The sequence below is a fragment of the Nerophis lumbriciformis genome, linkage group LG07 (genome assembly GCF_033978685.3).
Source record: "Nerophis lumbriciformis linkage group LG07, RoL_Nlum_v2.1, whole genome shotgun sequence".
NCBI lineage: Eukaryota > Metazoa > Chordata > Actinopteri > Syngnathiformes > Syngnathidae > Nerophis > Nerophis lumbriciformis.
In genome coordinates this window covers 12392501-12417780 of record NC_084554.2, presented here as the reverse complement: position 1 = coordinate 12417780, position 25280 = coordinate 12392501, and the positions used below count along the sequence as shown (strand labels likewise).

The 25280-nt window shown below is 42.6% G+C and overlaps 1 protein-coding gene across 7 annotated transcripts in view; it reads right to left on the bottom strand.

Moving 5' to 3' along the window:
• rnf32 (ring finger protein 32) overlaps window positions 1–25280 on the bottom strand; it is a 221848-nt gene that overhangs the window by 63211 nt on the left and 133357 nt on the right. For 3 of the 7 annotated variants that reach the window (XM_061965817.1, XM_061965819.1, XM_061965816.1), the window contains exon 3: window positions 13777–13838. The exons of the other annotated variants lie outside the window; for them this stretch is intronic. In XM_061965817.1, the coding sequence (XP_061821801.1) occupies window positions 13777–13830 (54 nt within the window). In that variant the 5' untranslated portion in view covers window positions 13831–13838. The remainder of the gene's footprint in view (window positions 1–13776; window positions 13839–25280) is intronic. 7 annotated transcript variants of the gene reach the window in all.

Here is a 25280-nt window from a genome sequence, read left to right as displayed (position 1 = left end):
GAATGGAACGGAACTTTACTGTTATTGCACTTAAAAGTACAACAAAATGTGTTTTGTTGTACTTCAGGAGTCTACTGAAAGCCTGAAAGGCTCACAGCAGCACAACTTGTACGTTGAGGACATTCGGGTGTTATGCACTTTCATGTATCCATCCATCCATCCATCCATCTTCTTCTGCTTATCCGAGGTCGGGTCACGGGGCAACAGCCTAAGCAGGGAAGCCCAGACTTCCCTCTCCCCAGCCACTTTGTCCAGCTCCTCCCGGGGGATCCCGAGGCGTTCCCAGGCCAGCCGAGAGACATAGTCTTCCCAACGTGTCCTGGGTCTTCTTCATGGCCTCCTACCGGTCGGACGTGCCCAAAACACCTCCCTAGGGAGGCGTTCGAGTGGCATCCTGACCAGATGCCCGAACCACCTCATCTGGCTCCTCTCGATGTGGAGGAGCAGCAGCTTTACTTTAAGCTCCCCCCAGATGACAGAGCTTCTCACCCTATCTCTAAGGGAGAGCCCCGCCACCCGGCGGAGGAAACTCATTTCGGCCGCTTGTACCCGTGATCTTGTCCTTTCGGTCATAACCCAAAGCTCATGACCATAGGTGAGGATGGGAAGGTAGATCGACCGGTAAATTGAGAGCTTTGCCTTCCGGCTCAGCTCCTTCTTCACCACAACGGATCGATACAGCGTCCGCATTACTGAGGACGCCGCACCAATCCGCCTGTCGATCTCACGATCCACTCTTCCCTCACTCGTGAACAAGACTCCGAGGTACTTGAACTCCTCCACTCCTTCGCTTTCATGTATCCAAACAAAAATTTGCTAGATTTGTCGCTAGTCGCTTTTGAGAATTAAAGTTAATAGGAAGAGTTGGGAAGATACCCGATTTAGCGAGAAAGTCGGCAAGTTGACAACACTGCGCTGAAGTGTGCGTGTGAAAATAAAGACGCCTTAGGTTGCTTCTGATTGGTTTACACTGTGTGGTGCCTTCTGTGGTTGGCTAGATTTAGGCACAAGATTGTGTTTGGTTCTTTCGGTAAGTCCATCAGAATTACTGTCTGCCATGTTGCTCTGTCTTTGTCAGTCGCAAACGACAACGGTACTCTCGTATTATGTCATCACAGAAGTGAGCGGCCATATTTGGTAACAGATCTACAATCAACCGATTCATGACTTTTCCAACCGGACATCGACCGACCCATATTACATATAGATCGATCCAGAGTCTCGCCAAACTATGTATTCATAGCTCTAAAGTTAAAACCTGTGATCAGTTTGTACCGATTAATTTTTACACCCCTATTAAGTATAGTTGGGATCAGGAGTAACTACAAATGTGTTAACATTTCTGAAGGATTTAAAGTTAAAAGCACACACACTAGGTGTGGTGAAATTTGTCCTCTGCATTTGACCCATCCCCTTGTTCACCCCTTGGGAGGTGAGGGGAGCAGTGGGCAGCAGCAGTGGCCGCGCCCGGGAATCATTTTGGTATATTTCACGCCAAGCCTGATTTAGGAAGCGGACAAAGAAGAAGAAATGCTATTTTGTTGTCTTCAAGGTAATGTAAATGACTTTTTAGAATTGTATTTATGAAATATGAAATGTGCAGAACACTTTGGAGTTTGCATGTTCTCCCCGTGACTGCGTTGGTTCCCTCCGGGTACTCCGGCTTCCTCCCACCTCCAAAGACATGCCCCTGGGGATAGGTTGATTGGCAACACTAAATTGGCCCTAGTGTGTGAATGTGAGTGTCAATGTTGTCTGTCTATCCGTGTTGGCCCTGTGATGAGGTGGCGACTTGTCCAGGGTGTACACTGCAAAAAGTCAGTGTTCAAAAACAAGAAAAAAAAATTAGGGGTATTTTACTTGAACTAAGCAAAATGATCTGCCAATAGAACAAGAAAATTCGGCTTGTCAAGACTTTCCAAAACAAGTAAAGATAGCTAACCTCAATGAACCCAAAAATACCTTAAAGGGGAACATTATCACAATTTCAGAAGGGTTAAAACCATTAAAAATCAGTTCCCAGTGGCTTATTTTATTTTTCGAAGTTTTAAAAAATTTTTTACCCATCACGCAATATCCCTAAAAAAAGCTTCAAAGTGCCTGATTTTAACCATCGTTATATACACCCGTCCATTTTCCTGTGACGTCACACAGTGATGCCGATACAAACAAACATAGCGGATAGAACAGCAAGGTATAGCGACATTAGCTCGGATTCAGACTCGGATTTCAGCGCCTTAAGCGATTCAACAGATTACGCATGTATTGAAACGGATGGTTGTAGTGTGGAGGCAGGTAGCGAAAACGAAATTGAAGAAGAAACTGAAGCTATTGAGCCATATCGGTTTGAACCGTATGCAAGCGAAACCGACAAAAACGACACGACAGCCAGCGACAAGGGAGAAAGCGAGGACAAATTCGGCGATCGCCTTCTAACCAACGATTGGTATGTGTTTGTTTGGCATTAAAGGAAACTAACAACTATGAACTAGGTTTACAGCATATGAATTACATTTGGCAACAACATGCACTTTGAGAGTGCAGACATCCCAGTTTTCATCAATTAATATATTTTGTAGACATACCCTCATCCGCTCTTTTTTCCTGGGGGTCTGGCGGCAGATTTCTTTGACTTTATCGTTGGAAATGCATCTGCTTTGAGTGTCGCAGGATATCCACACATTCTTGCCATCTCTGTCGTAGCATAGCTTTCGTCGGTAAAGTGTGAGGAACAAACGTCCAATTTCTTGCCACTTTCGCATCTTTGGGCCACTGGTGCAACTTGAATCCGTCCCTGTTCGTGTTGTTACACCCTCCGACAACACACCGACGAGGCATGATGTCTCCAAAGTACGGAAAACAGTCGAAAAAACGGAAAATAACAGCTGATTTGACTCGGTGTTTGTAATGTGTTTGAGAAAATGGCGGATTGCTTCCCGATGTAACGTCACGTTGGCGTTTAATTCGCCAAAATTCACCCATTTAGAGTTCGGAAATCGGTTAAAAAAATATATGGTCTTTTTTCTGCAACATCAAGGTATATATAGACGCTTACATAGGTCTGGTGATAATGTTCCCCTTTAAAATAAGTATATTTTCACGAAAAACAAGTGCACTTTTCTTGGTAGAAAAGAGAGAGACCTTTTAGCTCAATATGTTTGAAAAATATTCTTAAATGCTAATGCAATTATCTTGACATAATGATATGCGCTCAGCATCATGATTGAAATTATTACTTTTAAAAAGTAGTTTTATTCTTGTGAGTGTTAATGACACAGCTTTACAACAGTTGATATTCTCAAGCATGTTTTACTCAATATAGGTCATCAAATCTCAGCAACAAGCTGTAATATCTAACTGAAATCATTTAGGACCAAAACACTTAAAACAAGTAAAACACTAACATAAAATCTGCTTATTGAGAAGAATTATCTTATCAGACAGAAAATAAGCAAATAGTGAGATATTTAATCTTACTTAGATTTCAGTTTTTGCAGTCTATACCGCCTTCCGCCCGAATGCGACCCCAAATGGGACAAGCGGTAGAAAATGGATGGATGGATGGACTTTACTTGTTATTCTTCAATTTTACAGTTATTCTTATCGTGCCTTTATTCATATATTAAATTAAAGAGTTAAAGCACCAATGATTGTCACACATATCTTATTTCCTGGGGACACAAATGGATGGGCTGGAATGACCGATAGCATTGTTGGCATCTATTTGTCCTTTCAATGTTTTCATCTTTGGTAAACAGGAAGTAACCTTTGATCACGCTGGCAACAGAGCGGTTCGCTAGTTTAGCAGCATGTTTGTGTGTGTCTGTGTGTGTGTGCGCGCGCATGTGTGTGTGAAGTAAACAAGGTCTGATCCTCACACAGTTGCATTTTCTACATTCCTGGTTCAAGTTTAATCTGCTTTGTGTGTTTTTTCCTTCCAAACAATCGGCCATAAGCTGGTCAGGTCAGCAGTGTTTCCCACCAGTGAGGGACACGACCGCTAACTGATTGGTCGTGTTGATGGACGTATATTCCTACTCTGCGTCGCATTCACGGCGGCGCTGGTGGCGAGTGTGCGTCGTGGCAAAAGCAAGCGCTCTCACTGGCGTGACAATGCTGATTAACAGAACATTTCCCTTTTGTGGGGGTGCACAAAGAGGAACCCTCAGCGTCTCTGCGGTCGAGTCAGCACACAGCCAGGACCCATTCATGTTTTTCCCATGTTGCAATTTACTCAGTGAATTAGACCCAGAGCAGAAAAAAAGTGTTTCCCTCCCAATTGTCATGTGGCGAGGAGGAGAAGAGCTGTGACAGGCCGGTGGGGGCCGATGGGAGGCCGGTGGGGGTCTGTGAGATACTTAAGCCTTTTCACCGGTGCCGCCTTGTTTCCCCCGCTGCTCTCCTTGAGAGACTAATGTGTTTGGGTGCACAAAAGGAGGATCTTCAGAGATATGCCAAGAGTCTGGAGAGTGTGTTTGCAGGAGCTGTGAAGAGAGCTCTTTAGCCGCCTTTGGGGACAATGCAGCATGGGCACCGGCCGTGCTTTACTTTGTCCACGCCAAGCATTTCACACGCACCCGGGGCAACAGCGGAGGCACAAACATTAGTCGGACTAATTGAAAAGGCCTTTTTCATCTTTGGCGCCCAATCAGCCGCTGCCGCCACGTTATTATGTTTGCTAGCCCTCGCCTCGTTTATTTTCACTTAGCGCATCACCTCTAATTGCTTTGCTCTTAAAACCCAAACAACGACTTTTTCTCAAATGATCAAGCCAAGTTCCACCCGTCGATTAGCAAATAACATAGTAATAATAATAGGAATGAATGCAGTTTTTTGGCGGGTTTTACTTTAAAGGGGTTCTACTATGCAAAACCTACCTGTTGGGACCTGTTTTTGTGTATTTGGGATTCCTATAAGTCCTGAAAATGTGGAATCAAACCATGAAGGCACGGCAGATATATTTATAAAACAATCTTGCCTTCTGCCAAACTTGTTTTAAAAGAGCTGTTTGGAATTTGAGACTTTAGTGACGTATTTTGCCTTAGTTACGTCAGCAGATATCTCCATATATGGTAGAGGTTTACTCAAAGAGCTTTGTGCGAGTCTACCATTTTTATTCAGTTGTAGTCCAAAATGTCTTATTTTTCCCCTTGTTGTGGGGCTCATATTTCCAATACCAAGTATCGTACTGTATATTTCTAACTAAAGACGGGCGATATGGCCTAAAATCTATAACATGATATATATTGCAGCCTCCTGCGATAATGATAAACATAAATCACAACCTATCATTTGGTATATACCGTATTTTTCGGACTATAAGTCACAGTTTTTTTCATAGTTTGGCCGGGGGTGCGACTTATACTCAGGAGCGACTTGTGTGTGAAATTATTAACACATTACCGTAAAATATTAAATAATATTATTTAGCTCATTCACGTAAGAGACTAGACGTATAAGATTTCATGGGATTTAGCCATTAGGAGTGACAGATTGTTTGGTAAACGTATAGCATGTTCTATATGTTATAGTTATTTGAATGACTCTTACCATAATATGTTACGTTAACATACCAGGCACGTTCTCAGTTGGTTATTTATGCCTCATATAACGTACACTTATTCAGCCTGTTGTTCACTATTCTTTATTTATTTTAAATTGCCTTTCAAATGTCTATTCTTGGTGTTGGGTTTTATCAAATAAATTTCCCCAAAAAATGCGACTTATACTCCAGTGCGACTTATATATGTTTTTTTCCTTCTTTATTATGCATTTTCGGCCGGTGCAACTTATAATCCGGAGCGACTTATACTCCGAAAAATACGGTATATTTCGAACTAGAGACGGGCGATATGGCCTAAAATCTATAACATGATATATATTGCAGCCTCCTGGGGTAACGATATATATCCATCCATCCATCCATCCTCTTCCGCTTATCCGAGGTCGGGTCGCGGGGGAAGCAGCCTAAGCAGGGAAGCCCAGACTTCCCTCTCCCCAGCCACTTCGTCCAGCTCCTCCCGGGGGATCCCGAGGCGTTCCCAGGCCAGCCGAGAGACATAGTCTTCCCAACGTGTCCTGGGTCTTCCTCGTGGCCTCCTACCGGTCGGACGTGCCCTAAACAACTCCCTAGGGAGGCGCTCGGGTGGCATCCTGACTAGATGCCCGAACCACCTCATCTGGCTCCTCTCGATGTGGAGGAGCAGCGGCTTTACTTTGAGCTCTCCCCGGATGACAGAGCTTCTCACCCTATCTCTAAGGGAGAGCCCCGCCACCCGGCGGAGGAAACTCATTTCGGCCGCTTGTACCCGTGATCTTGTCCTTTCGGTCATAACCCAAAGCTCATGACCATAGGTGAGGATGGGAACGTAGATCGACCGGTAAATTGAGAGCTTTGCCTTCCGGCTCAGCTCCTTCTTCACCACAACGGATCGATACAGCGTCCGCATTACTGAAGACGCCGCACCGATCCGCCTGTCGATCTCACCATCCACTCTTCCCTCACTCGTGAACAAGACTCCGAGGTACTTGAACTCCTCCACTTGGGGTAAGATCTCCTCCCCAACCCGGAGATGGCACTCCACCCTTTTCCGGGCGAGAACCATGGACTCGGACTTGGAGGTGCTGATTCTCATCCCAGTCGCTTCACACTCAGCTGCGAACCGATCCAGTGAGAGCTGAAGATCCTGGCTAGATGAAGCCATCAGGACCACATCATCTGCAAAAAGCAGAGACCTAATCCTGCAGCCACCAAACCGAATCCCCTCAACGCCTTGACTGCGCCTAGAAATTCTGTCCATAAAAGTTATGAACAGAATCGGTGACAAAGGGCAGCCTTGGCGGAGTCCAACCCTCACCGGAAACGTGTCCGACTTACTGCCGGCAATGCGAACCAAGCTGTGACACTGATCATACAGGGAGCGGACCGCCACAATCAGACAGTCCGAAACCCCATATTCTCTTAGCACTCCCCACAGGACTTCCCGAGGGACACGGTCGAATGCCTTCTCCAAGTCCACAAAGCACATGTAGACTGGTTGGGCAAACTCCCATGCACCCTCAAGGACCCTGCCGAGAGTATAGAGCTGGTCCACAGTTCCACGACCAGGACGAAAACCACACTGTTCCTCCTGAATCCGAGGTTCGACTATCCGGCGTAGCCTCCTCTCCAGTACACCTGAATAGACCTTACCGGGAAGGCTGAGGAGTGTGATCCCACGATAGTTAGAACACACCCTCCGGTTCCCCTTCTTAAAGAGAGGAACCACCACCCCGGTCTGCCAATCCAAAGGTACTGCCCCCGATGTCCACGCGATGCTGCAGAGTCTTGTCAACCAAGACAGCCCCACAGCATCCAGAGCCTTAAGGAACTCCGGGCGGATCTCATCCACCCCCGGGGCCTTGCCACCGAGGAGCTTTTTAACTACCTCAGCAACCTCAGCCCCAGAAATAGGAGAGCCCACCACAGATTCCCCAGGCACTGCTTCCTCATAGGAAGACGTGTTGGTGGGATTGAGGAGGTCTTCGAAGTATTCCCTCCACCGATCCACAACTTCCGCAGTCGAGGTCAGCAGAACACCATCCGCACCATACACGGTGTTGGTAGTGCACTGCTTCCCCTTCCTGAGGCGGCGGATGGTGGTCCAGAATCGCTTCGAAGCCGTCCGGAAGTCGTTTTCCATGGCTTCCCCGAACTCCTCCCATGTCCGAGTTTTTGCCTCCGCGACCGCTGAAGCCGCACACCGCTTGGCCTGTCGGTACCTGTCCGCTGCCTCAGGAGTCCCATGAGCCAAAAGAACCCGATAGGACTCCTTCTTCAGCTTGACGGCATCCCTCACCGCCGGTGTCCACCAACGGGTTCTAGGATTACCGCCACAACAGGCACCAACTACCTTGCGGCCACAGCTCCAATCAGCCGCCTCGACAATAGAGGTGCGGAACATGGTCCACTCGGACTCAATGTCCAGCACCTCCCTCGTGACATGTTCAAAGTTCTTCCGGAGGTGGGAATTGAAACTCTCTCTGACAGGAGACTCTGCCAGACGTTCCCAGCAAACCCTCACAATGCGTTTGGGCCTGCCAGGTCTGTCCGGCATCCTCCCCCACCATCGCAGCCAACTCACCACCAAGTGGTGATCGGTAGAAAGCTCCGCCCCTCTCTTCACCCGAGTGTCCAAAACATGAGGCCGCAAATCCGATGACACAACTACAAAGTCGATCATAGAACTGCGGCCTAGGGTGTCCTGGTGCCAAGTGCACATATGGACACCCTTATGCTTGAACATGGTGTTCGTTATGGACAATCCGTGACGGGCACAAAAGTCCAATAACAAAACACCACTCGGGTTCAGATCCGGGCGGCCATTCTTCCCAATCACGCCTCTCCAGGTTTCACTGTCGTTGCCAATATGAGCGTTGAAGTCCCCCAGTAGAACGAGGGAATCACCCGAGGGAGCACCCTCAAGTACTCCCTCGAGTGAATCCAAAAAGGGTGGGTACTCTGAGCTGCTGTTTGGCGCGTAAGCGCAAACAACAGTCAGGACCCGTCCCCCCACCCGAAGGCGGAGGGAAGCTACCCTCTCGTCCACCGGGTTGAACTCCAACGTGCAGGCTCTGAGCCGGGGGGAAACAAGAATTGCCACCCCAGCCCGTCGCCTCTCACTGCCGGCAACGCCAGAGTGGAAGAGAGTCCAGCCCCTCTCGAGAGAACTGGTTCCGGAGCCCTTGCTGTGCGTTGAGGTGAGTCCGATTATATCCAACCGGAACTTCTCTACCTCTCGCACTAGCTCAGGCTCCTTCCCCCCCAGCGAGGTGACGTTCCACGTCCCAAGAGCTAGCTTCTGTAGCCGAGGATCGGACCGCCAAGTGCCCTGCCTTCGGCTGCCGCCCAGCTCACATTGCACCCGACCTCTATGGCCCCTGCTATGGGTGGTGAGCCCATTGGAGGGGGGACCCACGTTGCCTCTTCGGGCTGTGCCCGGCCGGGCCCCATGGGGACAGGCCCGGCCACCAGGCGCTCGCCATCGTGCCCCAACTCCGGGCCTGGCTCCGGAGGGGGGCCCCGGTGACCCGCGTCCGGGCGAGGGAAATCTGAGTCTCGGTTCTTGCATTTTCATAGAAGTCTTCGAGCTGCTCTTTGTCCGATCCCTCACCTAGGACCTGTTTGTCTTGGAAGACCCTACCAGGGGGCATGAAAGCCCCCGGACAACATAGCTCCTAGGATCATTGGGACACGCAAACTCCTCTACCACGGTAAGGTGGCAGCTCAGATATATAACGATATATATCACAATCTATCATTTGGTATATAAATGATAATAGAACCATTTTAAAACGTGTTACAAAGGTTCTTAATTCAGCTGCTGACATATGCATTAATATAATACGTTGTTTCCGGTTATATCATTTTCTCAAAACTGTTTTTATTCTATAAATGAATTTAATGTTAATATCTGGTTTTCTGGTGTAACATGGTTCTATCTACACTTCTGTTAAAATGTAATAAGCACTTATTTGTCTGTTGTTTGGATAAGTTTTGTGCAATATTACTAATTTGTGCTACCGTTTTGTAAAGTGAGCCTGTGTCAGAAGTGGCAGGCATGTGTGAGAAAGTATGTTTGTTTGTGTGAAAGATAGTGTGTGTGTGTGTGTGTGTGTGTGTGTGTGTGTGTGTGTGTGTGTGTGTGTGTGTGTGTGGGTGTGTGTGTGTGTGTGTGTGTGTGTGTGTGTGTACATTTTATGTTGAGCTGCTGAACAAAAGCATAACGTTTAATAAACAAACATTTGCATAAAACAAATAAATTATCCAGTTTTGTTTATGGTATTAAAAACTAAAAGGTACTCTTATTAAAGCATAAAAAAAACCTTCTAGCAAGATTATCTGCGATTAATTAATTATTTACGTGTTAACTATATGGAAAAAATCTGATAGTCGCATAAAATATTTTAAACAATTAACCGCTATACTTTAAAACTAAATTAATGACAGAGAAGACAATTACACATTTTCCTACGAACACAGAAGCAGTATTTGCTAACACACAACTCAGAATTAGATAGGATTTAACTCAGGCAATTAGCAAAATTACTTATAATAATTGGCTGTTGACACAGTCAATAAATGTCACCGTTGGAGTAGATCGAACTCGATTGATTCCCTGGGTGTGTGACCTCAAGGGAATCCTATAATTAAAGATATCAAATATTAGGGGTGTCTTCTAAGAGTCGACTCTTCGGTTCGAAGGAGTGTGATTCCACTATCAACATCGCAGTCCAATCATCAGACATTACCCCTCCCCGAGTTGAGGACCCACGGCCCCCCTAACATAGCTCACTGTGTCACCACTCGCCTTGGGCATGGCTTGCAGTCGGCCTTGATGGGACTTTTCGGAAATTGGACACGGAGATGAAGCTTCGACCAGCAACGGTAACGTTCACCTACCTAAACATTGTTACAACGTTTGCGTCCTCAAGATCAAGGACATTCAACTCAATTTTGGGGCCACATTTCAAGAAAACCAAGGACCAGGGGGCCTTCACTATTAGTCTTACTTTGTATATTCATGAGAACCAGCATCTTCTACAGTTGACATTTGATCTTGGTCTATTCATTTTGTCAGTTACACAAACGCACTGGTGTTTTTTGTTTTGAAGGACCTTCTGCAAAAAAGCTATAGTCATAGATCACCTTTAAAAGATGTCAGTCTCTCAAGTTTTGTGAACCGAACTCACGGGCCACCAGTTGAATAGCCCAAATGATGAAAGAGCGGACCGAAAAAGGAACCTTTAGGAACACTAATACTATAACTAAAGAGGTTGCACATGATTACTGACTGCATCTGAAGTAAACAAGCTACAGCAACACATAAATTATATAAATCAGAATACGGATGGATGGAGAATACGAAAAAAAAAGTATAAGTGCCAAAAAGAAAGGACTTAAAGTGGTGCCTTAAGGAACACCTCAGTAAGTATATTATACGTTTGGACCCCAGTGTTCTATGTTTCCTAGCTAGGTTGAATTGTCATTCTCAATGCAAAGATCTGCCAATGTGTTTAGAGCGGTCCAAGTTTCCCTACACCAGGGTTTCTGAACCTTTTTGGCCTCAGGGCCCAAATTTTCCTCTACAGAGGGGCCCGGTGCCCACTCTAATACCAACACTGAAATAGTAACCTTACCTTTGATTTTAATTGCATTCAATACTTATGTTTAACCTATTTTCAGTTTACCGCCTTGTGAAAGGATATGAAACCATGCGTTAATCACAAAGATTATCATCAAGGCTTAGGTCAGGCAGATTAGTAAAAATAAGTACTAATCAAACATACTGTGTAAAGAAAGGATTCATGAAAAATTATGAAAAAAATGTACATACAATTATACAGTGTTAAAATAAACTAAATTAATAATGAATATATTTCTTAACTAAACTGTTAATTAAATTTAAATACGCCACTTTAGTCATCATTTTTGTGCTTAAAGGGGAACATTATCACAATTTCAGAAGGGTTAAAACCATTAAAAATCAGTTCCCAGTAGCTTATTTTATTTTTTGAAGTTTTTTTCCAAATTTTACCCATCACGCAATATCCCTAAAAAAAGCTTCAAAGTGCCTGATTTTAACCATCGTTATATACACCCGTCCATTTTCCTGTGACGTCACATAGTGATGCCAATACAAACAAACATGGCGGATAGAACAGCAAGGTAGCGACATTAGCTCGGATTCAGACTCGCATTTCAGCGGCTTAAGCGAAATTGAAGAAGAAACTGAAGCTATTGAGCCATATCGGTTTGAACCGTATGCAAGCGAAACCGACGAAAACGACACGACAGCCAGCGACACGGGAGAAAGCGAGGCCGAATTCGGCGATCGCCTTCTAACCAACGATTGGTATGTGTTTGTTTTTAAGTGTTGTAATGTTTTTAAGCTAAATTATTGGTAAACACAGTTTATGTATAATAATTTACGTAAAAACGCGAGTAATGAATAAAGTTTTCATCAATTAATATATTCTGAAGACATACCCTCATCCGCTCTCTTTTCCTGAAAGCTGATCTGTCCAGTTTTGGAGTTGATGTCAGCAGGCCAGGGAAGCTAGGGTCGATATTCTTCTCTTGATCATCTTCGGTGGCATAAGGGACGGTAGAAGCAGTGTGAGCCAAGACATCCAGGGGGTTTAGCTCGCTCGTTTGCGGGAACAATCTGCCGCCATTGCTTGCCGTGCTACAGAGGTCCTTTGTCCCTGAATAGCTCACACACTCCGGCAGATTCAATGGGGGTCTGGCGTCAGATTACTTTGACTTTATCGTTGGAAATGCATCTGCTTTGAGTGTCGCAGGATATCCACACATTCTTGCCATCTCTGTCGTAGCATAGCTTTCGTCGGTAAAGTGTGCGGAACAAACGACTGACCATTTTCGTCGGCTTTCCCCACACCCTCGTATTTTGAACAAATTTCGTCCAATTTCTTGCCACTTTCGCATCTTTGGGCCACTGGTGCAACTTGAATCCGTCCCTGTTCGTGTTGTTACACCCTCCGACAACACACCGACGAGGCATGATGTCTCCAAGGTACGGAAAACAGTCGAAAAAACGGAAAATAACAGAGCTGATTTGATTCGGTGTTTGTAATGTGTTTGAGAAAATGGCGGATTGCTTCCCGATGTGACGTCACGTTGTGACGTCATCGCTCCGAGAGCGAATAATAGAAAGGCGTTTAATTCGCCAAAATTCACCCATTTAGAGTTCGGAAATCGGTTAAAAAAATATATGGTCTTTTTTCTGCAACATCAAGGTATATATTGACGCTTACATAGGTCTGGTGATAATGTTCCCCTTTAAGAAACTTCTCTATGACTTTAGCTTTAGACTTCTTCTGTTTGTTCGATATTGTCATTACTGCCACAAGTGGTGGAAAAGTGTACTACAACTGAGTACCACTGTGGCCCATGCGGACTACATTTGAAAAACAGATTTTTTTTGGTGACCCTCTAAGGGGCGCTCGTAGCCCAACAATGGGCCCGGGCCTTATGGTTAAGGAACACTGCTCTATACAACTTGAACACTTTGAATTTGCTGCAAAAATGTTTGTCTCCAAAGGTTCCCTCCCATGCCGGATTTGACCCCTGGGCCGCCAGTTGAACAGCCCTGCTCTAGATAGTCAAGTTGAATCCTCTTTTCTGCACTGCACCAGAGCCGAAGACAGCCCTGCCTGCGCCGGCTCCTGAGGACCTTCCTAAACTAACCATTCTCTGACGTGTTTATTTCTTTATCTGAATAATTTAGCTTTTTTGAGGTGGAAAAAGCCAACAATGAGATCTGTTTATTTGTTGGGGTCTCCATTAGCTGTGCCCATAGTCGACAATCAAAGGCTATGTTCACACTGCGGGTCAGTTACAATTTTTTTTACCCATATGTGTGTTACGACCTGTTGTGTTAGGTCTGACATGTTCTTGTGTTTCATTATTTTCTGTATTTGTTTCCTGTCCAGCGCTTTTATTTCTGTTCATTTCCTGTCTGGTTTCACCACTCTTGTCTGAGCGCTGTTTCCCTCACCTGTCCCTGATTGGCAACTAGAGCACACCTGTTCATGGTTGCCATTTAGGCTTCCTTAAAAGCCAGCATGCCCTGGAAGATTGTTATGTTACCGTATGCCATCTGTAAGTGCAAGTTAAAACTCTACTATGCAACAACACCCAGAAACGCCGCCGGCTTCGCTGGGCCCGAGCTCATCTAAGATGAGTCCACATTTCAAATTGTATACTTGCCTTACCTGCACATTGTCCTCCTGTCTCCTGCAACTTGGGGTCACAACTACCACAGCCATACGTCAGCCTAAGGATGGGACATGTATGTGAGTTTTTTAGTGTCAGTGTGAACTAGAGGTGGGGGAAATAATACATTTTTAGATGCATCGTAATTCGGACATGTACGATTATAAAATCGATAAGTAAACATCAATAATGCAGACAGTTCTAAAATTTGGCTGACTGCAGCGAACCACTTCACTGAGAGATTCAACCAGTTCCTTTATTAGAGGGTACTTATGTTCTACTTTTGCACACATGAATTTAATGAATGTGATGGGAATTTCTTATTACAAATGCACTGTTTTAAAAGTTGTAAGTGATAAATGTTTATTTTGTGAAATGAAAAGAAGTGTACAAAACCCAAACCAGTGAAGTTGGCATGTTGTGTAATTCGTAAATAAAAACAGAATGCAATGATTTGCAAATCTTTTTTAACTTATATTCAATTGAATAGACTGCAAAGACAAGATATTTAATGTTCGAACTGAGAAACACGTTTTTTTTTGGCAAATAATCATTAACTTGTAATTTAATGGCAGCTACACATTGCAAAAAAGTTGTCACAGGGGCATTTTTACCACTGTGTTACATGGCCTTTCCTTTTAGGCCAAAAGCCACAGATGCTGGCTTTTGAACTTTGCGCCTATAAAAATCCGGATGATTCTTTTCCTCTTTGGTCCGGAGGACACGACATCCACAGTTTCCAAAAACAATTTCAAATGTGGACTCGTCAGACCACAGAACACTTTTCCGCTTTGTATCAGTCCATCTTAGATGAGCTTGGGCCCAGCGAAGCCAGCAGCATTTCTGGGTGTTGTTGATAAATGGCTTTGGCTTTGCAAAGTAGAGTTTTAACTTGCACTTACAGATGTAGCAACGAGCTGTAGTTACTGACAGTGGTTTTCTGAAGCGTTCCTGAGGCCAAGTGGTAATATCCTTTACACACTGATGTCAGATTTTGATGCAGTACCGCCTGAGGGATCAAAGGTCACAGGCATTCAACGTTGGTTTTCAGCCTTGCTGCTTACGTGCAGTGATTTCTCCAGATTCTCTGAACCTTTTGATGATATTACGGACCGTAGATGGTGAAATCCCTAAATTCTGGTTGAGAAATGTTGTTCTTAAACTGTTCGACAATTTGCTCACACATTTGTTCACAAAGTGGTGACCCTCGCCCCATCCTTGTTTGAGAATGACTGAGCATTTCATGGAAGCTGCTATTATACCCAATCATGGCCCCCACCTGTTCCCAATTAGCCTGTTCACCTGTGGGATGTTCCAAATAAGTGTTTAATGAGCATTCCTCAACTTTCTCAGTCTTTTTTGCCACTTGTGCCAGCTTTTTTGAAAACATGTTGCAGGCATCAAATTCCAAATGAGCTAATATTTGCAATAAATAAAAGTTTTTCAGTTCGAACGTTAAATATCTTGCCTTTGCAGTCTATTTAATTGAATATAAGTTGAAAAGGATTTGCAAATCATTGTATTCTGTTTTTATTTACCATTTACACAACGTGCCAACTTCACTGGTTTTGGGTTTTGTAAAACTGCATCAATATATATAAATTAAGGATGCATCAATAATCGATTTTTAATCGAATCGTAGCTCCCAAATCGTAATTGAATCGTGAGGTGCCCAAAGATTCCCACCTCTAGTGTGAACAGTACATTTTTTTTCAAATCCAACCCAGGCCGCTTTCGTCTATGGTCATAAATCCGATATGTATCCTCTGCAACTACAAACTGTAGTCTGAACGCTCGGCTCGTGGTCACACAACTTATTCATCATCAAAATTCAACAACCGCATAAATTAATGGCGGATAAATTAATCTTCTGTTTCTTAACCATAAGGCCGCGAGCCCAAAATAATATCGATTTCTCACCAGTGGTCCAAAAGAGCTGCAGTGGTACTTAGTTGTAATACACTTTTTCACCACTAGTAGCAATAATGACAATATCTTCATATTCTTAAATGTCCTTAAGCGCAAAAAATATGACTAAAGTGGTGAAGCTTTATTTTCATTGCATTTTAACTTTATTGACAGTTGACTTAAGACACATATTCATTATTAATTTAGTCTATTTATCTCAGCACAATTTAATTGTATGTGAATTTATTTTTCGTCAGTTATTTATAAGTTCCTTCTTATGCAGTATATATGATTAGTACTACTTGTTTTTCTAACCACCTTGACCTAAGTCTAAGGTTTATGCTTTAAATAAAATATTATCTTTGTGATTAACGCATGCTTTCATATCATTTGATGAGGTTGGAAACTGTAAATAGGTTAAATATATTTATTAAATATGAATAAAATTAAGAGTAAGATTACTAATTTAGTGTTAATATTTGTCAATGTTGGCGTTGACACACTTTATGTGTCTTTTTACGCATTGAAATCAGAAAAGATGCACATTTCCGGATGTCCAAGCGTCCTGGGGACGCAGATTTTTTTTTTTTACTGATGCTGCCTTCTCCGGGTCAAAACTCCGGTTTGCTTGTTTTTTTATCGATTATCGCTTTCTGCCGGTGTTTTGTTTTGTTTATATTTGCCGGTGTTGTGCCAAAATGTGAATGCCTGCCAAAATGTGATTTCCTTCTCGGGAGCGTGCACCGCTCGCTAAACCTGCATTGCTTGGCTTCATCTGTCCACAGCGGATTACTAGGTGTAAGACAAACACTTTATCTTTGTGGTTATTGTAACGCTACGTGTTTGACATTATTTAAGCCTTTATCGTGTCCGGAAAGTGACAGTTTGCCTTTTCTGTGGTATTAATGAGATTTAAAGAAGTGTTGTTAGTCCGATGTTGATGTGATAAAACCTCTTTCTTGTTTGGAAGATACATACAATTGTAACTGTTATTTCTTCCTGCACATAATAAATATTTATAAAGTGTTTGGATGTATTCATTCATGTTAAATTTTCATTAAATGTAATATTGCCTGATAAAAAGTGATTCAATATATTGATATTGATATTTACACACACGCATATTTTACTAGAATACCCTTATGAGCATTTCATATATCAAAATCAAGTACCTACTGTACTGTTTACTTGTTGAAATACACTTTTTAGAGTTACCGTATTTTTCGGACTATAAGTCGCAGTTTTTTTCATAGTTTGGCCGGGGGTGCGACTTATACTCAGGAGCGACTTATGTATGAAATTATTAACACATTACCGTAAAATATCAAATAACATTATTTATCTCATTCACGTAAGAGACTAGACGTATAAGATTTCATGGGATTTAGCGATTAGGAGTGACAGATTGTTTGGTAAACGTATAGCATGTTCTATATGTTATAGTTATTTGAATGACTCTTACCATAATATGTTACGTTAACATACCAGGCACCTTCTCAGTTGGTTATTTATGCCTCATATAACGTACACTTATTCAGCCTGTTGTTCACTATTCTTGATTTATTTTAAATTGCCTTTCAAATGTCTATTCTTGGTGTTGGGTTTTATCAAATACATTTCCCCAAAAAATGAGACTTATACTCCAGTGCGATTTATATGTGTTTTTTTCCTTCTTTATTATGCATTTTCGGACGGTGCGGCTTATACTCCGGAGCGACTTATACTTCGAAAAATACGGTCATATCTACCCAAACGACCACTTTGCTGCTGCCAAAAATTGATTTCAAGTAATATTTTGATACTGACACATCTCATCTCTGCATATTTTACTAGAATACCCTTTACCGTTTATGACAACCTTTTTCCAAAACAATATAGAATTTGAGATGTAACAGGATAATGCATACATTTATCGTTTGTTTTCAAAACGGTTACAAAAGAGTGGGACCCCAAAAATTTACTGTGGGACCCCATTGTTATGACTTGATGGGGTCCCTGGGAAATTCCTAGCGCCAACACTGTTTGTAGTAGAAAAATTGGGCACTAAGGTTCAAAAGGTTAAAAACCCCTGAATGAATCCACTCCTGGCTCCTCACAACAGACGTTGAAGCAAATGCCCCACAAAATGGAAGAGCCACAATTCTTGCCCTCTTCCTGCACAAGATCTTTGAAATTGAATGAAGTTTAAAATCCATTTCTCTTTGCTTCTATTCTAACTAACTGTGGTAGACATATCTCGGACCTCATCCAAATTTACAATCCTGCGCGCGCTCTGAGGTTCGAGAGCCAGCTCCAGCTCGTGGTGCCCAAGACCAGACTTAAAACCAGGGGAGACTAAGCTCTGGAACACTCTGCCCCTCCATGTTCGAACTGCTCCCACAGTGGAGTATTTTAAGTCTCGTCTTAAGACCCACTTTTATTCTTTGGCTTTTAACACTACGTGAGTTGTGTGGTCCTCTGTTGTCCTCTGTGTTTTTAAAATTTTGATTTCTATTTACTGTTTTAATTGGTTTCACCCTTTAAAATAATTGTTAATCAATTTATTTTATATTGTTTTGTTTTATATGTATTTATTTTTTGTTTTTATTCAGTCATTGGTGGAGCTAAGGATAATATTTGAATATTGTTTTTAATATTGTTGTGCAGCACTTTGGAAACATTTTGTTGTTTAAATGTGCTATATAAATAAAGTGGATTGGATTGGATTGAGACAAAAAAGTTGATTTATTTTCAAAGTAGGAATACATTTATCACCAGAATACTCCCAGCACAGAAATGTGTTGTATTTGTTCAATTGGTTTATGCTATATTAAGGTTCTTATGGGTACGGTAAACATAACTTATATGTCAAGTTGCTATTATGGTACTTATAAAGGCAACACATGTTAAAAGTACAGTGTGAACACACAACTTGCCTTCATAAACATCATTGATATGAAGCATAAATACTTGGCGCTGATAAGAGCACCACAAAAGAAAAGGCTGGCACGCTAAATGTTAAATATTAAACCGTCGACATTGTTGAGCGGAGCACCAGTGGAATGCAGCGGTAAGCTCCTGAAACTGTACTTCCTGGTTGAGGAGCGAGGCATTATGGGAGGACGCCTGGATCCCAAATCAACGCCTCTCTCTTTCTCCAACTAGCCATGTTGCTGCTGTCCTTGCAGTCCACATTTGGACTTTGACTCGTTATGCTGACGAGGTGAAATAACAATAAAAGCATGAAGGAAGTATCTTGAGTATGAGCTTTGCCCGTCAGGTCATCTACTTTTCACCTGCGGCGGGTACGCCTCAGTGGGAAACCTCAAGAGGGCGTGGTTTTGAGGATTTGTCAGTTGTTCAACAGATGTTTATGGGCTTCTCCAAAGAGTCTAAAAGGTGGCCTGCATGGCTCATCTGTCTTAGAAACAGTAGATGACAACTCCCTCACACACAAAGTCCTCGCTAAGGCTGTGTCTCAATTAGGGCATTTGTTTACACTTTTTTACTGTAAGTATGTTCACGCTGAGAAGTCTGCCACAAAACAACAATGTACAGTACAGGCCAAAAGTTTGGACACACCTTCTAATTTCAATGGGTTTTCTTTAGAGATGTCCGATAATATCGGGCTGCCGATATTATCGGCCGATAAATGCTTTAAAATGTAATATCGGAAATTATCGGTATCGGTTTCAAAAAGTAAAATGCATGACTTTTTAAAACGCCGCTGTGTACACGGACGTAGGGAGAAATACAGAGCGCCAATAAACCTTAAAGCAGTGGTTCTTAACCTGGGTTCGATGGAACCCTAGGGGTTCGGTGAGTCGGGCTCAGGGGTTCGGCGGAGGTCAAAACACACCCGACTCATCGTGTAAATACAAACTTCTCCCTATCGGCGTATTACGGATACGGCAACAGCTGACTGATTTGCAGGTTAGTAATTTGTTGTGAGTTTATGCACTGTGTTGGTTTTGTTGTTTGAACAAGGTGATGTTCATGCACGGTTCATTTTGTGCACCAGTAAAAAAAACATGGTAACACTTTAGTATGGGGAACATATTCACCATTAATTAGTTGCTTATTAACATGCAAATTAGTAACATATTGGCTCTTAACTAGTCATTATTAAGTACTTTTTAATGCCTTATTCTGCATGGCCTTATTAAAACCGTGACCCTAACCCTAACCAAATAACTCTAAATTAAGTCTTTATTACTTAGAATATGTTCCCCTAGTGTCCAAATAACTCTAAATTAAGTCTTTGTTACTTAGAACAGTGTTTTTCAACCACTGTGCCGCCCGTGAGATACGGTCTGGTGTGCCGTGGGAGATTATCTAATTTCACCTATTTAGGTAAAAAATATTTTTTGCAAAGCAGTAATTATAGTCTGCAAATGATGTGTTGTTGTTGAGTGTCGGTGGAGTAACCGTGTAATACTCTTCCATATCAGTAGGTGGCAGCAGGTAGCTAATTGCTTTGTAGATGTCGGAAACAGCTTGAGGCAGCGTGCAGGTAAAAAGGTATCTAATACTTAAACCAAAAATAAACAAAAGGCGAGTGCCCCTAAAAAAAGGCATTGAAGCTTAGGGAAGGCTATACAGAACGAAACTAAAACTGAACTGGCTACAAAGTCAACAAAAACAGAATGCTGGACGACAGCAAAGACTCACAGCGTGTGGAACAGACGGCGTCCACAAAGTACATTTGTACATGACATGACAATCAACACCAACATAGGAGCGCAAGACAAGAACTAAAACACTACAGGAAAACACAGAAAAACACAAAATAAGTCATGGCTTGATGTGACAGGTGGTGACAGTACACCTACTTTGAGACAAGACCTATAGTGATGCATGGTTGGTTATGGTTATGGTTTGAATTCATATCCGACAATTGCAACAACGACTTTTTACTGTCAACTGAGTTTCGTTTTTTAACGATTTCTGCTGGTGGTGTGCCTCTGGATTTTTTCAACGCAAAAAATGTGTCTTGGCTCAAAAAAGGTTGAAAAACACTGACTTAGAATATGTTCCCCTAGTGTCCAAATAACTCTAAATTAAGTCTTTGTTACATAGAATATGTTCCCCATACTAAAGTGTTACCAAAAACATATAACTTTGTCTTGAATTTGAAAATACGGTGAATACGCATATGAAACTGCTGGGGTTCGGTACCTCCAACAAGGTTAAGAACCACTGCCTTAAAGGCACTGCCTTTGCTTGCCGGCCCAGTCACACAATATCTACGGCTTTTCACAAACACAACTGAATGCAAGCATACTTGGTCAACAGCCATACAGGTCACACTGAGGGTGGCCGCATAAACAACTTTAACACTGTTACAAATATGCGCCACACTGTGAACCCACACCAAACAAGAATGACAAACACATTTCGGGACAACATCCGCACCGTAACACAACAGAACAAATACCCAGAACCCCTCGCAGCACTAACTCTTCCGGGACGCTACAATATACACCCCCCGTTACCACCTACCCCTAAACCCCGCCCCCCCAACCCTGCCCACCTCAACCTCCTCATGCTCTCTCAGGGAGCGCATGTCCCAAATTCCAAGCTGCTGTTTTGAGGCATGTTAAAAAAAATAATGCACTTTGTGACTTCAATAATAAATATGGCAGTGCCATGTTGGCATTTTTTTCCATAGATTGAGTTGATTTATTTTGGAAAACCTTGTTACATTGTTTAATGCATCCAGCGGGGCATCACAACAAAATTAGGCATAATAATGTGTTAATTCCACGACTGTATATATCGGTATTGGTTGATATTGGCATCGGTAATTAAGAGTTGGACAATATCGGAATATCGGATATCGGCAAAAAAGCCATTATCGGACATCTCTAGTTAATTCCACGACTGTATATATCGGTATCGGTTGATATTGGAATCAGTAATTAAGAGTTGGACAATATCGGAATATCGGATATCGGCAAAAAAGCCATTATCGGACATCTCTAGTTTTTTTAATTTTCATGACTATTTACATTGTAGATTGTCACTAAAGGCATCAAAACTATGACACCTGTGAAGTGAAAACCAATTAAGGTGACTTGACGCGCATCGAGAGAATGCCAAGAGTGTGCAAAACAGTAATCACAGCAAAGGGTGGCTATTTTGAAGAAACTAGAATACAAAACATGTTTTCAGTTATTTCACCTTTTTTTGTTAAGTACATAACTCCACATGTGTTCATTCATAGTTTTGATGCCTTCAGTGACAATCTGCAATGTAAATAGTCATGAAAATAAAGAAAACACATTGAATGAAAAGGTGTGTCCAAACGTTTGGCCTGTACTGTATGTTAGGTTTTTATGAAAAAAATAAATAAAAACGTTACATCAAAATGTGTTTTGATTATTGTGTCGTCGACAAGAGCGTTCAGATATTTCTTCATCTGATCCAGATGTTGGTGAAGGAGGAACGCAGAGAGCAGAAACAAGAAGAAAATCTGATATTGTTGTTGGAGCAGCATTTATGGATTTCTACTACGAAAGGTATTCAACACCAAAAATCACACAACTTTAATAACAAAATTGTCCAATTGTAAATTGTCGAGGTAGTCGTGAAACTGTCTGGTATTGATGTGAAGAAATCAATGTGAATCCACTACATCTGACACCAACCTTGGTGTGCCACAAGGCTCGATCTCGTGCCTGTTATCATTCAGTATGCACATCAATGACCTATCGCAAATTTGTCCATCTCATATACAGTAAAGGCCAAAAGTTTGGACACACCTTCTCATTTCAACGCGTTTTCTTTATTTTCATGACTATTTACCTTGTAGATTGTCACTGAAGGCATCAAAACCATGACACCTGTAAAGTGAAAACCTCTACCTCTTGAAGCTCATCGAGAGAATGCCAAGAGTGTGCAAAGCAGTAATCAGAGCAAAGGGTGGCTATTTTGAAGAAACTAGAATATAAAACATGCTTTCAGTTATTTCACCTTTTTTTTGTTAAGTACATAACTCCACATGTGTTCATTCATAGTTTTGATGCCTTCAGTGACAATCTACAATGTAAATAGTCATGAAAAAAAAAAAAAAACATTGAATGAGAAGGTGTGTCCAAACTTTTGGCCTGTACTGTACCTTGCCAGATGTACGCAGACGATACAGTTCTGCATGTCCAAGTTAAAAAAAACAAGCAGTAAGCTTTACTGTGCCTTTTAGCTGCTATGTCACAGGTGTCAAAGTTGCCAAGCCAGTTCTAAAAAGAAAACCAAGTATTTAAACTGATCGATATGTGTCTGGGCTTGGAACAAAATTTTTGGGTTTTCCCAAAAGTTTTGTATTGTTTTCCTGTCTAGCGCTCTTATTTTGTTCTCCTTCCTGTTTTACTTACGTCTTGCAGTGAGTTTTTCACTGTTTCTGAGCACTCTTCTCCACACTTGCTCTTGACTAGTGATCAGGGGACTCCGCTGCCTCTGATCACTAATCAGGAGGGCTTATCTGAAAGTGTCGCATTCCTTGCAACACTGGTTCGTTGTCTATTGTGACTAATGTTCATGGTGTGCATTTTGGTGTTTTTGTTCATTAAACCTCCATATAACCTGCACGTCGCTTCTTCTCTCTGCATCCTGGTGTTACGCCAATTACAGCTATGCGAGTTCCTGTTAGTTGTGCTAGATTCACAGTTAAAGGGGAACATTATCACAATTTCAGAATTGTTAAAACCATTAAAAATCAGTTCCCAGTGGCTTATTATATTTTTCGAAGTTTTTTTCAAAATTTTACCCATCACGCAATATCCCTAAAAAAAGCTTCAAAGTGCCTGATTTTAACCACCCGTCCATTTTCCTGTGACGTCACATAGTGAAGCCAACACAAACAAACATGGCGGAAAGAACAGCAAGCTATAGCGACATTAGCTCGGATTCAGACTCGGATTTCAGCGGCTTAAGCGATTCAACAGATTACGCATGTATTGAAACGGATGGTTGTAGTGTGGAGGCAGGTAGCGAAAACCAAATTGAAGAAGAAACTGAAGCTATTGAGCCATATCGGTTTGAACCGTATGCAAGCGAAACCGACGAAAACGACACGACAGCCAGCGACACGGGAGAAAGCGAGGACGAATTCGGCAATCGCCTTCTAAACAACGATTGGTATGTGTTTGTTTGGCATTAAAGGAAACTAACAACTATGAACTAGGTTTACAGCATATGAAATACATTTGGCAACAACATGCACTTTGAGAGTGCAGACAGCCCAGTTTTCATCAATTAATATATTCTGGAGACATACCCTCATGTCAGCAGGCCAGGGAAGCTAGGGTCGATATTCTTCTCTTGATCATCTTCGGGACGGTGTGAGCCAAAACATCCAGGGGGTTTAGCTCGCTCGTCTGCGGGAACAAACTGCCGCCATTGCTTGCCGTGCTAGCGAGGTCCTTTGTCCCTGAATTGCTCACACACTCCGGCAGATTCAATGGGGGTCTGGCGGCAGATTTCTTTGACTTTATCGTTGGAAATGCATCTGCTTTGAGTGTCGCAGGATATCCACACATTCTTGCCATCTCTGTCGTAGCATAGCTTTCGTCGGTAAAGTGTGCGGAACAAACGTCCAATTTCTTGCCACTTTCGCATCTTTGGGCCACTGGTACAACTTGAATCCGTCCCTGTTCGTGTTGTTACACCCTCCGACAACACACCGACGAGGCATGATGTCTCCAAGGTACGGAAAACAGTCGAAAAAACGGAAAATAACAGAGCTGATTTGACTCAGTGTTTGAGAAAATGGTGGATTGCTTCCCGATGCGACGTCACGTTGTGACGTCATCGCTCCGAGAGCGAATAATAGAAAGGCGTTTATTTCGCCAAAATTCACCCATTTAGAGTTCGGAAATCGGTTAAAAAAATATATGGTCTTTTTTCTGCAACATCAAGGTATATGTCGCTTACATAGGTCTGGTGATAATGTTCCCCTTTAACCTCCAAGCATCCATCCATCCATCCATTTTCTACCGCTTATTCCCTTTTGGGGTCGCGGGGGGCGCTGGAGCCTATCTCAGCTACAATCGGGCGGAAGGCGGCGTACACCCTGGACAAGTCGCCACCTCATCGCAGGGCCAACACAGATAGACAGACAACATTCACACTCACATTCACACACTAGGGCCAATTTAGTGTTGCCAATCAACCTATCCCCAGGTGCATGTCTTTGGAAGTGGGAGGAAGCCGGAGTACCCGGAGGGAACCCACGCAGTCACAAGCAGAAGGTTAAAAAAACTGTGATTAAATTAAAATTCAACATCAAATTTCAGATTTATAAAACACTATTTTACATCAAACTCTGCTAAACTGTACTTTCATTCAATAGCTATGCCCTACTTAAATTACTTTATCACAAGCTGGATACTGACTAATAAACACACACTTAAATTGGTTTGATCTATTTATAGAAAACATTACAAGTACTGAAGGCCCACCATGTGTCATCATTGCAGAATACTCAAGAATTTTGATTGGAAAAACTTAATAAAGTCTACTGATTCAGTTCTTGTATACAAAATTCTCACTGACCTAGCACCACCTTTGTAGAAAGAAATGTTAACAGCACAACTAGGTCTGGCTCCAGGGTGGACTG